The sequence below is a fragment of the Notechis scutatus genome, chromosome 2 (assembly GCF_049901735.1).
Source record: "Notechis scutatus isolate UNSWTSFEM ecotype Mainland chromosome 2, rNotScu1.2, whole genome shotgun sequence".
NCBI lineage: Eukaryota > Metazoa > Chordata > Lepidosauria > Squamata > Elapidae > Notechis > Notechis scutatus.
In genome coordinates this window covers 25,763,097-25,776,892 of record NC_142010.1, presented here as the reverse complement: position 1 = coordinate 25,776,892, position 13,796 = coordinate 25,763,097, and the positions used below count along the sequence as shown (strand labels likewise).

General features: G+C 42.5%; 1 protein-coding gene and 1 long non-coding RNA gene across 2 annotated transcripts in view; one reads left to right on the top strand and one right to left on the bottom strand.

Moving 5' to 3' along the window:
- The window catches only part of RNF39 (ring finger protein 39), a 24,440-nt gene extending 14,367 nt beyond the window's left edge, over positions 1-10,073 (top strand). Inside the window, exons 2-4 of the mRNA XM_026686977.2 lie at positions 2,043-2,068; positions 3,349-3,458; positions 7,406-10,073. Coding sequence (XP_026542762.1) covers positions 2,043-2,068; positions 3,349-3,415 — 93 coding nt within the window. The 3' untranslated portion in view covers positions 3,416-3,458; positions 7,406-10,073. The remainder of the gene's footprint in view (positions 1-2,042; positions 2,069-3,348; positions 3,459-7,405) is intronic.
- Positions 9,066-13,796, bottom strand: part of LOC148131938 (uncharacterized) — a 174,182-nt gene continuing 169,451 nt past the window's right edge. The window contains exon 2 of the long non-coding RNA XR_015747230.1: positions 9,066-13,796. This is a non-coding gene — a long non-coding RNA (uncharacterized LOC148131938).

Genomic DNA, 13,796 nt, shown 5'->3' with positions numbered 1-13,796 from the left:
AACAGACAACAAGCAAAAAAAGGGGGAGGACAAAAAGACCAAAACACCTCCTCACCAGCACTCAAATGAGTATAGATTAACTCCAAGATTTAACATCAGACCAACAATCAAGTAAATAATACTTCAATCAAGGAACTGCCAAAGAAGCCAACAGTAAACAGCCCAATTAAAGATCAAAGAATCTCCTCCATTCCTCCAAAACCACCTTCACTAATAGTGACAGGGCAAGACTAGAATATAAACTGGGAGTAAACCTGACACCTTATTAGTACTGATGATGTTACCTAGTTTGGGTAATGAAAAGTCTGTAAGAAAACAATCCAGCTGAGAGAACACCAAGGACTCCTAGAGAATTATCTTGTATAAATTGGAGTATGGATCTTTCGAGGAAAAGCTCAAGAAATTGACTCTTTCCAACTTTTAGTCCCAGCTGGGATTCTCTCCAGCTTTTCCATACTAGAAAGCCTCTCAGACAGGACTAGGACACTCCTGACCTTATCCTAACCTGAAAATTGCTTCTTAAAATTATGCACTCTCCTATGCTAGTCTAGCATTCTCCAATTACTGTTCTCCAAATGGTTTGGGAATTAAGTTCCAAGCCTAGTTGGGATGTTTAAAAAGCCTTTGGGTAAGAATGCAACTCTCATCTTTTATGTCAAAAACGCATCTTTGCCTGGTAACCTCATTTCATTCAGTAGCCAACTTGTATTCTGGTGAGATGTGCTGAGTGTCAAAGGAAGAACCTTTGCTTGGAGGTATTTCTGCTGTTCCTGGATATATTTCATGCAGTTCCTGACATCAGTTAGCTCTGTCCTCTTTTACGAGTTTGTCTATTTACTATTAATAAGGCTACCAACTTAGTAAGCATTTATTTGTTAGATTCCTGCCTGTCCTCCAGAAGTACTACTAAGTACTACTATTTATTTACTTAACAATCAAATTTATACAGCATCCATCTCACTAAGTGACTCTGGGCAGTATGCAAACCAAGAGTATACGGTTCCCACAATAGCCCAGTGAAATGAGATGGTTTGAGTTCAAGTGATTGGCCCATTCCTCTGGGGAGCTTCCATGTCTGAGGAGAGACTTGATCTCCCCACTCCATCCAATAATTTCACTATTACACCCCTCTTGGCCCGGGGTGAGAGAGAAGGCACAGCCCAGAGCCCCTCAGGTAGCTCCTGAAGTTGAGGTTAAACCTGAGTCTCCCCAATCCTCGTTCAACACTTTCAATCACTCTACTATGCATGATCATCACCTTATTATGATGTGCTGTGGTGGCGCAGTGGTTAGAATGCAGGACTGCAGGCTACTTCTGCTGACTATCAGCTGCCTGCAGTTCAGCAGTTCGAGTCTCACTGTTCAAGGTTGACTCAGCCTTCCATCCTTCTGAGGTTGGTAAAATGAGGACCCAGATTGTTGGGAGTAATAGGCTGACTCTGTCAACTGCTTAGAGAGGGTTGTAAAACACTGTGAAGCGCTATAGCACTAGCCATAGCACTGAGACTTATATACCGCTTCACAGTGCCTTACAGCCCTCTCCAAATGGTTTACAGAGCCAGCCTATTGCCCACAACAATCTGGGCCCTCGTTTTGCCCACCTCGGAAGGAGGGAAGGCTGAGTCAACCTTGAGCCTGGTGGAATTTGAACTGCCAAATTGCAGACAGCCGGCAGGCAGCAGAAGTAGCCTGCAGTACTGCACGCTAACCACTGCGCCACCACGGCTCACCATGGCTCACTATATAAGTCTAAGCGCTATTGCTACTCTAACTTGTGCTGCTGGTTTTCACCTTTCAATATGTTTGAGCAGCAGATGTTCTACATCATCTCTCCCCTCCCCCCCCCCCCCATCTTTGGCAAAGACAATGCAACTGTCTTGGTGGAAGGGAAGCTCTGGTTCAATATAGCTAGCTAAGGGAAAGCTGTTGTCGGCCAAACTTTTTTGCCTGTGAGCTCTATATTTGGCTTTGCCTTCACTTCAACAGGTGTGCAAAAATAATCCTCATTGTCCTACCTGTCTAATGCTAACTTCTTTCCCTAGGAAAGCTTCCGAGAATTCTGCAGCTGGTGAGTCATTCCTCCTTCTTCTTCTTTTGTGGGGAAAAAAAACCCCTTATAAAAGCATCAATCGGGCTTAAACCCATCCCCACCCCTGAATTTATGAAAGTGGTCCGTGATGTATGAAGGGAAAACTTGGTTCTCATCAGATGGTTTAATTTATTTCGTTAATTTTTTCATATTTGTACGCCACCCATCTCACAAAAGCATGACTCAAGGTGATGTACAATAGGCAATTAAAAAGAAAACCAATAAATATATCAAAATAACCATTATTAAAAACTGTAAAAAACACAAGATCAAGAAATAATATTAGCCACAATCAGGAAACCATTGTCAGGAAACCATTGTAAGAGCTTCCCGGTCTCTGGGAACCCACCCCGCCCCCAAGTCTGATGATATAGCCAGGTCTTCAGGAACTTGCAGATTCATACAATATAGTAGCCTAAATTGTGGCTGCTGTAATCATATGTACACACTCAGCCCATAGGATTGCCTACGGTTTAGGATCTTGTGGCAGTCACCACTACAGTGGAATTGTGGGAGAGAGCTAAAGTGAAGCATCCTATCTAGTTAAAAGTTTGTTGTGGAATCCTTATCATCTTATTTAGGAATATGTCCTTCTAAACTCAGTGAAACTTATTTCAGAGTAGATGTGCTTCTTAAATAAAGAAATGGTCAAGAATCTAGCAGAGATAAGCAAAATTGTCTGTGGTCTTGAAATACTGATGCTGTAGTAATAGGCTTTTTCATTACTAATGATTTACGCAGTATCATCTTACATGTTGTACCAATGTAAAAAATAATAGGTTTTATTTTTTTAATCTTGCTGTAAGGATGGCTGGATGACCCTGTGGCATTTACAAATTAATGGTGACGAAATGGCCATAAGGATTTTCCACCAATGTTATTTTCTAGGCTCAAAGTGTTAAAACTGGTTCTTGCTTCCTTCGGTTTCTGTGAATTTAAATCTAAAATTATATTATACCACACTTATTTATATTTCTCAAATGGTGAGCATTTTAAGCCGGTATTTCATGAATCTTTAAGATATTTTCTTTTAAAAATCCACATTGAAGCTCCTACTTCATAAAAAGAGTTACTAGTAGAAAATGAGGGAACAAGATTTACACAGCCTCCCAGAGATTTTGTGTGTTTTCTGAGGATACTTTTCAGTGGAGAACGCCAAACCCAATGCAGCCACTCATCCAGAGATACAGTGGGCACGCTTCCATTTTGAATGTAAGTAATTTTGCTGTCTCTGAATTATTCCATGATTTCTCATATAGTTATGGTGACATGGCAAAACCGTCCTGCCCGAAGGCTGATGGCTGGAAAGAAGCAAGGCCAGAATAGTGAATGCAATACAGAAAGAACAAACAAAGCTGCTTTCAAACAGGTCAGACTTTTTTTTAGCTGAGAACTGCAGGGCTGGGGATTGATTCACGCATTCCACGAGGGCCTGCAAAGTTTGTTTCTTTATCAAAAAAAATTTTTTGCTGCCCATCTTGCGGTTCAGGCGACTCTGAAAATATCATTTTCCCATCACAATTTCCGCTACCAGTTATCCAGAACCTGTCAGAACTGGCTGAATACTACCTCTGGTGGAGATGTCTTCTGACCTTCCCTAGGTTTTAGGGAAAATAAAAGGGAGGGAAGAGCTACTTTTTGAGATTTGCAAAACTGATGTCAGCCCTTTGGGGTAGTTCAGACCAGAATATGGCCTTTATTGTAAGGTTATAGTAACAGAAGCTTGCAAATCTCAAAGTACCTCTCTCCTTTCTTATTTTTCTCCCCAAAAGGAGGGAGGATACCTTCTGAAATGTCTTCTCCATCCCCACCTCTCCTTCGAACTCAGATATTGTTTAACAGACTGTTGTCTAAACAGTGTTTCTTTCTCCTGTCTCCTAAGGCAGGGGTCCCCAACCACCGGTCCATGGACCGGTACCGGTCCGTGGAACAAGTCCTACCGGGCCGCTGGCTTGCTGGGCGCCGCCATCTTGTTTTGATGAAAAAGTGCTTCCGGTGAGCTTTTCCGGGTAGAAAGCTCACCGGAAGCACTTTTTCATCAAAACAAGATGGCGGCGCTTCAGCTGATGTCGGCACCGGGCGCGCCATAAAAAAGGTTGGGGATACCGGGCCGCGGCGTAAAAAAGGTTGGGGATCACTGTCCTAAGGTCATTCTCACATGCCATTACATCCAGGGATTTAAAAAAAAAAACACCAATCCACATAAATTGCTTAGCTGTGTGAACCGATTTGGGAAGGGTTTCCTTTTACAGTTTTGGACAACTAAGTTTATAGAAAGTGCTTGATATCCTGCCAGGCTGTTCAACTGTGTAGCTCGGTATTATCAACAATAATTTTGAGTCCTGAGATATTATTAGATCATAACTCCACCAGTTTCAGGTACCATAGCTATTTGTAAAAAAAATATGATGTGGTTATGAATCCCTCAACTGGGAAAAAGCATTATCTAGTCTCCAGCAGAAACAATTCACACCATCGCCCATCTAATCTATTTTATTTAATAAACGAAGCTAACATCTATAGTATCCTGCTTTTAAAAAACGTGTGGTCTTTTGTGGAAACTGAAAATATTGATAAACAAGATTTATTTAATACTTGCAAAGACTGAATCCAAACAATTCATTTACATTTGCTTGCTAAATTGAACAATGTACTGGGCTGGACACATGGTAGCACAGCTGGATCTGTAGGTTGAAATGTTGGAGGATTTAACACTTTTCTTCTAGTGATATTCTGAGTCTGTAAATCCTGCCCACACCTGCTTTGATAAGCAAATCAGAACGTCCCAAAGCAGTGGTGGGATTCAAATAATCTAACAAATGGTACTCTGCCCTAATGGCCGGCTGGGTGGGTGCGGCCATGATGGGCATGGCCAGGAGGTGTGATAGGCAGCAGTCGGCCTCCTGCACCCCACTAGGAGCAAAAACGGGCCACGGGAGGGGGCTGCACCTCCCTGCACCCCATTTTGGGCCTAGTAGGCCTCCCTGCAACCTCCTGGGAGCCAAACAGGCTATGGGAGGGGGCACCCCGCAACCTCCTGCACCCTGTTTTGGGCCCTGTAAGCCTCCCTGAACTTACCTGAGAGCCAAAATGGGGAGAGTGGGGACTCCTGGAAGGGGCGGGGTGGGGCAGCAAGAAGTGGTATTTGCCGGTTCTCCGAATAAGTCAAAATTTTAGCTACCAGTACGCCAGAACCGTTCCAAACCGGCAGAATACTACCTCTGTCCCAAATGTGCTTTTTCAAAAGGCAACTGGGCTTTCTGGTTTTTCTTTAAAGACATTTCGCTTCTCATCTAAGAAGCTTCTTCAGAAGCCTCTGACTGGATGGTGGGGAATGGAAGGACTTGGACAGAGAGGAACGCAGCTTTGAAAGAGGGGTCAAGGAGGCCATCTATGTCAAAATTGAACAGCCTTCTCTTAACAGAAGGGGAGGGATACGACATCATCTATCTCCAATCTACAACATAGTCCCTTCAACAGTTCTAAGAAGGCTCCACACCCATTTATACCACTCAGGTGACCCTGATAAACCTCCAGGTGACCTTAACGACCTGCTAAAAGAATGCAAATGACCAGCTGTCTGCAAGGAGTATAAATCCCTCCATTCCCCCACCATCCAGTCAGACCTGAAGAAGCTTCTTAGATGAGAAGCGAAATGTCTTCAAAGAAAAACCAAAAAGTTCAGTTGCCTCCTGAAAAAGCACCTTTGGGACAACCATGATCTGATGATATGAGACAAGCAAATCAGAAGTTCTTGCCACTATTATCTATCTTCTACTGGCCTTATATCTCCTGCCCTAAAATCTTATAGAGTTGGAAGACCTTGGAAATCTTCTAGCCCAACTCTCTGCTCAAGCAGGAAACCCTATACCATTTGAGACAAATGGTGGTCTAATACAGGTAGTCCTTATTTAATGAGCAAATTGATTAGCAACTATTTGCAGCCGTGATGGCAATGTAATTTTACAGCTGGTCCTCCCATTTGTGATCTTCACAAATCTGTAAAGAATAGGAAAGCTGAAGTAATCATGTTAATAATAATACTTTTTTCCATATTTTTTTTTGGTCAAATGCGAGGCTGTTTCTCTCACATACAGGTAGTTCTCATTTAGCAACCACAGTTAAGACCGACTAAGTGAAAGTGCAACACTGAGATTGAAGCTAGAAAAATCAAGCTTTCTCTTCTTTGTCGGGGAAGATAGACAATCTCAAAATGAATCAGGTTTACTTTAAAAAGGGAGAGAATGTCAGCATTGCCTTTTAACCCGGAGTACTCACTCACAAAGCATTCAGTGATGAAGAAAATCAAAATAGAGAATGACTGTATTTGTTCAGACATAAAAGCTATTAAACCTTGTCTATTTCAACAGGCCTTTGAGGGAAAATGATCTAAGTGGAAAAACATATAGGGCACATCTCCTTGACATAAGAATATTTTATTACTTATATTATTTATTCTTATCATTTGTTATTTTGACCTTGTTTACACATGATTGGAATGTAAGCCTGTCACAATCAGAGAATGATTGGACGCAGGATGTAAGCCAAGTGGCATGAATAAATAAAACTGATGAAAAAAAGTCCAAGTTGCATAAAAACACATAGTGGTTGAGCTTGTACAGAGACAGTAGAAACAATACCAGAAACAGTACCAGAAACAATAAATTAGATTTAAATAAACCAAACCCCGCTCCACAAACTTAAAACACAGTTGAGAATGGGTGATTTTGAAGAGGTATTACCTCTGTGTCCCTTTGTGACAGCACCTGAAAAGTCTTTCTTCCTACATATTCCAGTTTTAGTCAGGTTGATTTTGAATTGTCTTTCTCCCACGCCTCCATTTCAGCTCACAGCTTCTGCTTTGTCTTTTTCTTGTTAGAACATTGTTTACCATTTCCAAAATAACCAAAGCTTTTCCACGTGGCCAGGGAGAAATTATGAGGGGATTATTTGGCTATGCGGTACACTGGCCAGCTCTTCTTAGGAAGGTTCTTCTTGAAACGTGTGTGATGTGTATTTCTTTGGCTGGGGAGTGACTGTCAGTCCTGTAAACACCAAGGGATATCACAACAGCCTAATACATTGAACCATAACACTAAGCTACAAAAAACAAAACAAGGTTAACATTTACTGAACTTCACCTAGATACAAATGCAAGTTAGCAGGGTATGAATGTGTCATATCATCAGTTTATATGCCAAAGGGCAACCTCTCCTATAAACGGCCTCTGATTCTCCATTGAGACATTGGTATAAAACAGTAAGGTGAATGTTTCCATTCTTTCCGATTTATACTTTCTTTTTTTCCTCTACATAGCTAATGTTTGGATACCTTCACCACCCATTTTCACCTGAATAGTCAACCAAGAGCTCTTCCAAGTGACTCTGTTTTCCAAAACCCACTGCATGGAAGGGATGGAGAAGTTAATGTGGCTGCCAGTCCTGAATTCTGGATACATTGAGAAAAATGTCCTTTGTTGATGCCTGGAAACATCTGGACTTCACTTCTTCATATCCACTTCAACAGAACCCTTAACAGTAGCACCAAATTTCAGGATTGAAGTTGCCTCTAGTTCCACCCATAACTGAGCAGATCAGATTTTTGGATGGAAATGCCTTTGCTTCAAGGCCAAGACTTCGAAGCTCTAATCAGCGCTCTGGAAAAACCCATCTCTGCCTCCTCCAAATGTCACTAGATATGGGCGACATGACAGAAGGAAGCTTGTGGGGGTTTCGTCTTTTAGGTTGCTGCTGAATCTAGATTGAAAATTAATCTGGAAAGGGGGAATTGATGTCAGACAAGGATAGGAAACCAGGGCACTGGAGCTGTAATCCTCCAAAAGGTATATAATGCAATTGCACCAAACCTGTGTGGCAACCAATATATCCCTGCCACAGCTACCAGGAGCAGTCCGTCAGCAAAAAGCTGTAATGTGTGTAATTTTCCTGTAAACTAACAGAATATTGTGGGCAATGTATCTTTAATCTTCTAGCCCAGGGCAGGAGGAAGCTCCATGTTAAAGTCACCTGGGTCAGAGTTGAAGGGAGATAGTGGGCCTTGGTTTGTCTGAGCTTCTTGAGTTAGTTGTCTACCATTTCACTCCTGGAATTCATTTCACTGGTCACTTTCCTTCATCTTCTTTCCTGATGGAAACTGTTTCCACCTTTTGCATTCATAGAATCAAAAAGGGCTGGAAGGGGCCCTGGAAGTTTTCTAATCCTACTGAAGTGCAGGAGACCTTGTCCTATCCCAGGCAAATGGCTGTCCAATCTTTTCTTGAAAACCTCCAGCAATTGAGCACCCACAACTCCAGGAGGCAAGCTGTTTTTTTACTTTGATACACCAACGCCACCACAGTGTGGATTAGTGTGGTAACCTGGTCTGTTTGTTGCTTAGGAGAAAGTGCAGATCAGGCTTCAATGGCTCGTTCAACAGACAAGAACAAATACCAACTGAATATTATTCACAAACCCATTCTATGCCGATCTTTGAGTGGCAGCAAAAATGATAGCATTTTTGGCATGAAATCACATTTGCTGAAGATCACTGTACAATCATTCCTCAAACCATCAAGAGGTGGAAACAGTAGGACTTGGGGGAAAGAAACATCACTGATGTCAACCAGTTTCTATAAAGTTGAGCCAGAGTCTGCCAAAAGTGGTGGCACAGTGGTTAGAATGGAGTATTGCAGGCTAACTCTGCATTCCCACAGCCAGGTCGATTCTGACCGGCTCAAGGTTGACTCAGCCTTCCATCCTTCTGAGGTCAATAAAACGAGGGCCCAGATTGTTGGGGGCAATATGCTGACTCTGTAAACCGCTTAGAGATGGCTGGAAACCCTAACCCTAAGTGCTATTGCTATTGTTATCTGAAGTGTTCTACCTTTGTTTGCCTTTTTAAATTTTAAAATGAATTAATGCATTTTTTTGTTCCTCTATTGAATAATGCATGAATAAGAGGACTGCACCACTATCACATAGTTAATATTGGATTTTTATTTTATCTATAACAGAATGATTTTTAATTTGTGCTTGACTGTAAATGTACGCGGGTCTTTCATGGCACTGGACTGAATGTAAAACCAAGAGCAAATCAAAAGCCTGACCGCTATGGCATCTTCTTGCAGATGTTGGGTTGGGATTTTCAATTAAATAATCATTGAAAGTGTAACTCTGGAGTTGATCCTTGTACAGCATTTAAATGATTTGCCCCCCCCATACTCCCAGATATCAACAGTGCAGGACATACAATCCTTGATGTAAGCCATCAAGAGGCTCTAGGCTGTGCACCGTAAAAATGTGGACAATCAATCAATCTGCAATACAGGAGTTCAGATATCCAAAACACTGATTAGAAATGCTACCATCTTTGGAGTGCTCCGGCTTTTCTAATAGCAACACAATACGGGTAGTCCTTGAACTTGCAACCGTTCGTTTAGTGAAAAAAGTGACTGGCAATCAGTCCTTGCACCTACGTTGCAGCGTCGCCACAGTCACATGATCAACGTTTGGGGACTTGGCCAGCACTTAGGATGTTTGCGGGTGTCCTGGGATCACATGGTTGCCATCTGTGATTTTCCTAGCTTGCTTCCAACAAGCCAAGTCAATGGGGGAAGCCCGGTTTCCTTAACAGCTGGGCGATTTGCTTAAGAATCACTGCAAAAAGATCATAAACTTTGCTTAGTGCAGAAGTTCCAGTCCCAATTGTGGTCATTATGTCGAGGACTACTGATAGTAAACATGGGAATCGGGACTAGGCTACAAAAATGGGGCTGGAAAAGGAGAATAGTCCTTTCTCTGATTGTGAAAACACTGTTTTTCCTTCATCACCACCTCTGGTATTTCTAGCAGCAGGTACCAAAACGTTTTCCCCAATTCCTTTAGAAAAGCCACAGGTGTCCAACCTGATGCTGTTACTAAACACACTGGAGTTCTTCTAGAAAGCCGATAAATCACTTTTAACAGTTTAACTGCTAAAACTGGGGGGATGAAGAAATAAATAAAATAGGTGTTCATTCTACAGAGCTATGTAAATATAGAATTGTTTCAATTAATTTGTAATTCTGCAGTTGAGCCAAGCCAGAATGTGTTTGGTGTGACTGTGGCTTAAAGCCATGAACCTAGTCATTTGTGTCATATTTAAGAAATCTTCATTAAAAGAGAATATGGCTTAATACAATGTGTGAAGCCAATCAATATATTTGATTTGATTTGCCATCGCCATCTTGACATGTAAACAATACGGGGGTTGGGTTAACCTAGACCAGGTTATCTGTGGCTCTGGAGCTGCATGTGGCTCTTCCATCCCTCAGCTACAGCTCCCTATCACTCAAAATATGCATCACACCTGCCAATGTGTGACACCCTTCGGCATGCGATTTATTGAGCTTTTTGACCCCCGGTAGGCCAACAATGGATAAATCCAAGAAAAGAAAAGTTTCAGAAGAAAACAGAATCTTTTCAACTATATATGCTAGTTTTGTGGCCGCTCAGAAAATAGTCAGACATGGGAAAGGTATTGTGGCTCCCTGTGTTTTCTTTTCTGTGGGAAATATGTCCAAATGGAGTGTTTAAGGTTGCCAACCCCTGACCTAGACTTAAAGGAAACTGCTTAGAGACCCACTGCTTAACCAGCTGGATTTATGCAATCATTTACGGAGGGGCTGGTCCGCAGAAGCAAATGCCTGCTATTTATGGGAGTTGTGATCTGCTAAATATGGGAAAGCACAGCAGATAGTGGCAGCACTTAATCAACCTTGGCTAACCCCAGAAAGATCAGCAGGGTCAGGCCAGGTTAATACTGGGATGGGAGACCACTAGAAACCCCAGGGCTAGAGGCTAAACCGAGAAGGAAAACCACATTCAGGAAGAAAGCAACAACTACAAAAAAAAAAAAACCCTTCCTTCCAATCACATGCCAAGACAAACGACATGAATGCACCCATAGAGTCAACAGATGAGCTCAACTTCAGGAAGCCTTGACCTTAGATCACTTTCAAGTGCAGGAAAACAAGTAGAAAACCTCCTGAAACAAATTCACCTTCTCCTCCAACTACGATGCATTGCTAAAAGGCCCTTCAGGCAAAGCCTAGCTTCAGGTACATCCCAGAAGTTGGGGCCTGTTCAAATACCTATTTAATTGTTCCTACATGAGCATGGTCTCTCTGCCTCAGCATGCGGGAATGATATATTTTAAGGCAGATGACAACCCAATTACTGTAGCACAGCCAGTTTCCATCTGATGTTGGCATGGAAGCTGCTTGGAGAACGCAAAGGCGTGCCAAACACTGAAGATTTCTCTTGCAACGACCGCTACTGCTTTTCCTCCCATTTCAAGGGAGCGCTCTTGTCATTTTAAACATCAGCTCCGTTTCTAGAATATTATAGGTAGTCCTCAAGTTATGACTGAGCCTACCTATCCCAGTTGTAAAGTCCTGACACAGTCAAAAATCAGGGACACCCATCAGATCGATCCGATTTTACAACTTTTGTGGTGGCCGTTAAGTGGTTGAACGAACCAACGATTCTCCATGGGCTGGTTTTGCCAAAAACTGGAAGTAAATTTCATTAAAAAAAACTACCCATCATAAAACATGGTCACATAACCGTGGGGTCCTGCAAACGACTGTACACGCAGCCAGGTTGCTGAGCATCCAGAGTGCAGTCCTGTGACCATGGTTGCAAGAACCCCTAACGAAGTCTGTCACTAAGTGACAGGTTGTAAGTTGAGGACTATCTGTACTAGTGTATTCGGGAGGCAGGAATCTGGATAAGCAACAGATGGCAGCAGGGAAACAGAAAGGCTGGGGTTTTGTTGGTTGGTTATGATTAGCCTCATCTAGAAATCCCATGGATGAAAGTGGTATATTCTTATATTACCTAGGCAGGTAAAAACTTCAGCGGTAGTTTTTGTAGCTGTTAAAAGTACCTTTTTATTATGAAAAGCTAGGAAGATAAAAGGGATTCACCTGGAGCTTAGCAGAGCACCCTATCGAGGAAATGGAAGGAACAACAGGAAAAAAGAAGTGGGGAGAAGACTGCTAAACCTTTTGAAGTCTCACAGGAAAAGTGTTCCTCCCAGTTTTTAATTATTTCTTTTTTTAATCTTTGTCCTATATCTGGAAGCCACAAATAAAAGCAAACTAGAGTTGTGCGCCTGCAGCTGCTTAAAAGAAAGATTCAAAGTAGGGCATTTTAAATGGTTCTCCCCACACCAATAATTCTCCTGGTCATTCATCTTGGTTCTAGAATTTGAGCAAACTCAGGAGCCTCATCATTTATCATTTTAACTTGAGCCAAGGATTTGTGAGATAAGAGAAATGGGAGGGATCAGCTGGTAAATGTCTGCAGGTTCAGCTTAAAAGTCATAGGAACAGGCCTGGTTTAAATAGAAAGAGGCGACCCATAGCACCAGCTTTGAAAGATGCCTAAGCAGTGAAGAGAAACCGACGGACAGCCTAGAATCCTACTTTTCTCACACAATTTGGAGACCTTTTGCCAATGGCTGATCTCTACCTAGCTGGATATATCCAGGCTTTCATTGGAAGCCAAATCTTTTCTATGTGTGTCCCAAAGTTTGTATTTTTATTTAGTGGGATTTACCCCTTACAATGTAGTTTTAAGCTTGTGCGTGGCCTATGTGAGTTGCTAATGTGAGAAACGAAATGGCAGGCAAGGCTTTGTAATTTTGATCTTGAGTAATGATGTGATTCATTGCAATTGGCTCCCTTGCCACTGCCTGATGATCTGGCAGAAGACAGGCTGGGTAAGCATCGAGATATTTGCATTCTCTGCAGCATTTTGAGTTAAATGTCCTTGTCCTGCTTTCTTAAATGCCATATGTAAACAGCAGCTGACATCCATCTGCTGTTATGATCATGCTCCCCTGCGAAGGGAAGAAACACCAGAAAAAGGGAAAAAAAGCACAATCTGCCAGTTAAAACTGAGCAGTTTCATGGCATGATCACTGCTGAATCTACAATATACTTTGTTCAAAACAGAGCCATATATGGTGACTGCATAGCTCTTGTTTTTTGACATGACTAATCGCAGAGTTAGGCAAGTCAAACATTGTAGAATCAATTATGCAAAACAGACCTTTGTGCTTGAGGTGGAATTTATATTACTTTCAGATTCTAAAAGTGCAAAATGCACACCGAACTGCTTATAAGCAGTACCAGATCCAAAACGGGGGAGGTCAACAATAAGGTTGCCCCTAGACCCATGATGGCCAATCTATGGCACGTGTGCCACAGGTGGCACTCAGAGCCATTTGTGCCGGCACACGAACCGCAGGCAAACCTACCTCACTGTGCATGTGCGCGTCTCACAACTGATTTTTTGGCTGGTTTGAGACCTTTTTCGGCCTCCCAGAGGCTTGGAAAAAGCCTCTGCAAGGCTTTTCAGGACAAATAGGCCCGTTTTGTCACTGTAATACCGGAAGTGATGAAACGGGCATATTATTCGTCCTGAAAAGCCTTGCAGAGGCTTTTTCCAAGCCTCTGGGAGGCCGAAAAAGGCCTCAAACCAGCTGAAAAATCAGCTGTGAGGCACAGTGCAGGTAAGGGGGTGGTGGTAGGGTGGCGGGGTCAATTTTCATGCGCATGCGCAGGGGGGCACCCATTGCATTCTGGGTGCTGGCATGCAAGTGCACATGCGCTAACACGGGCACAATTTTTGGCACAGGAGCCCAAAAAGGTTAGCCACCA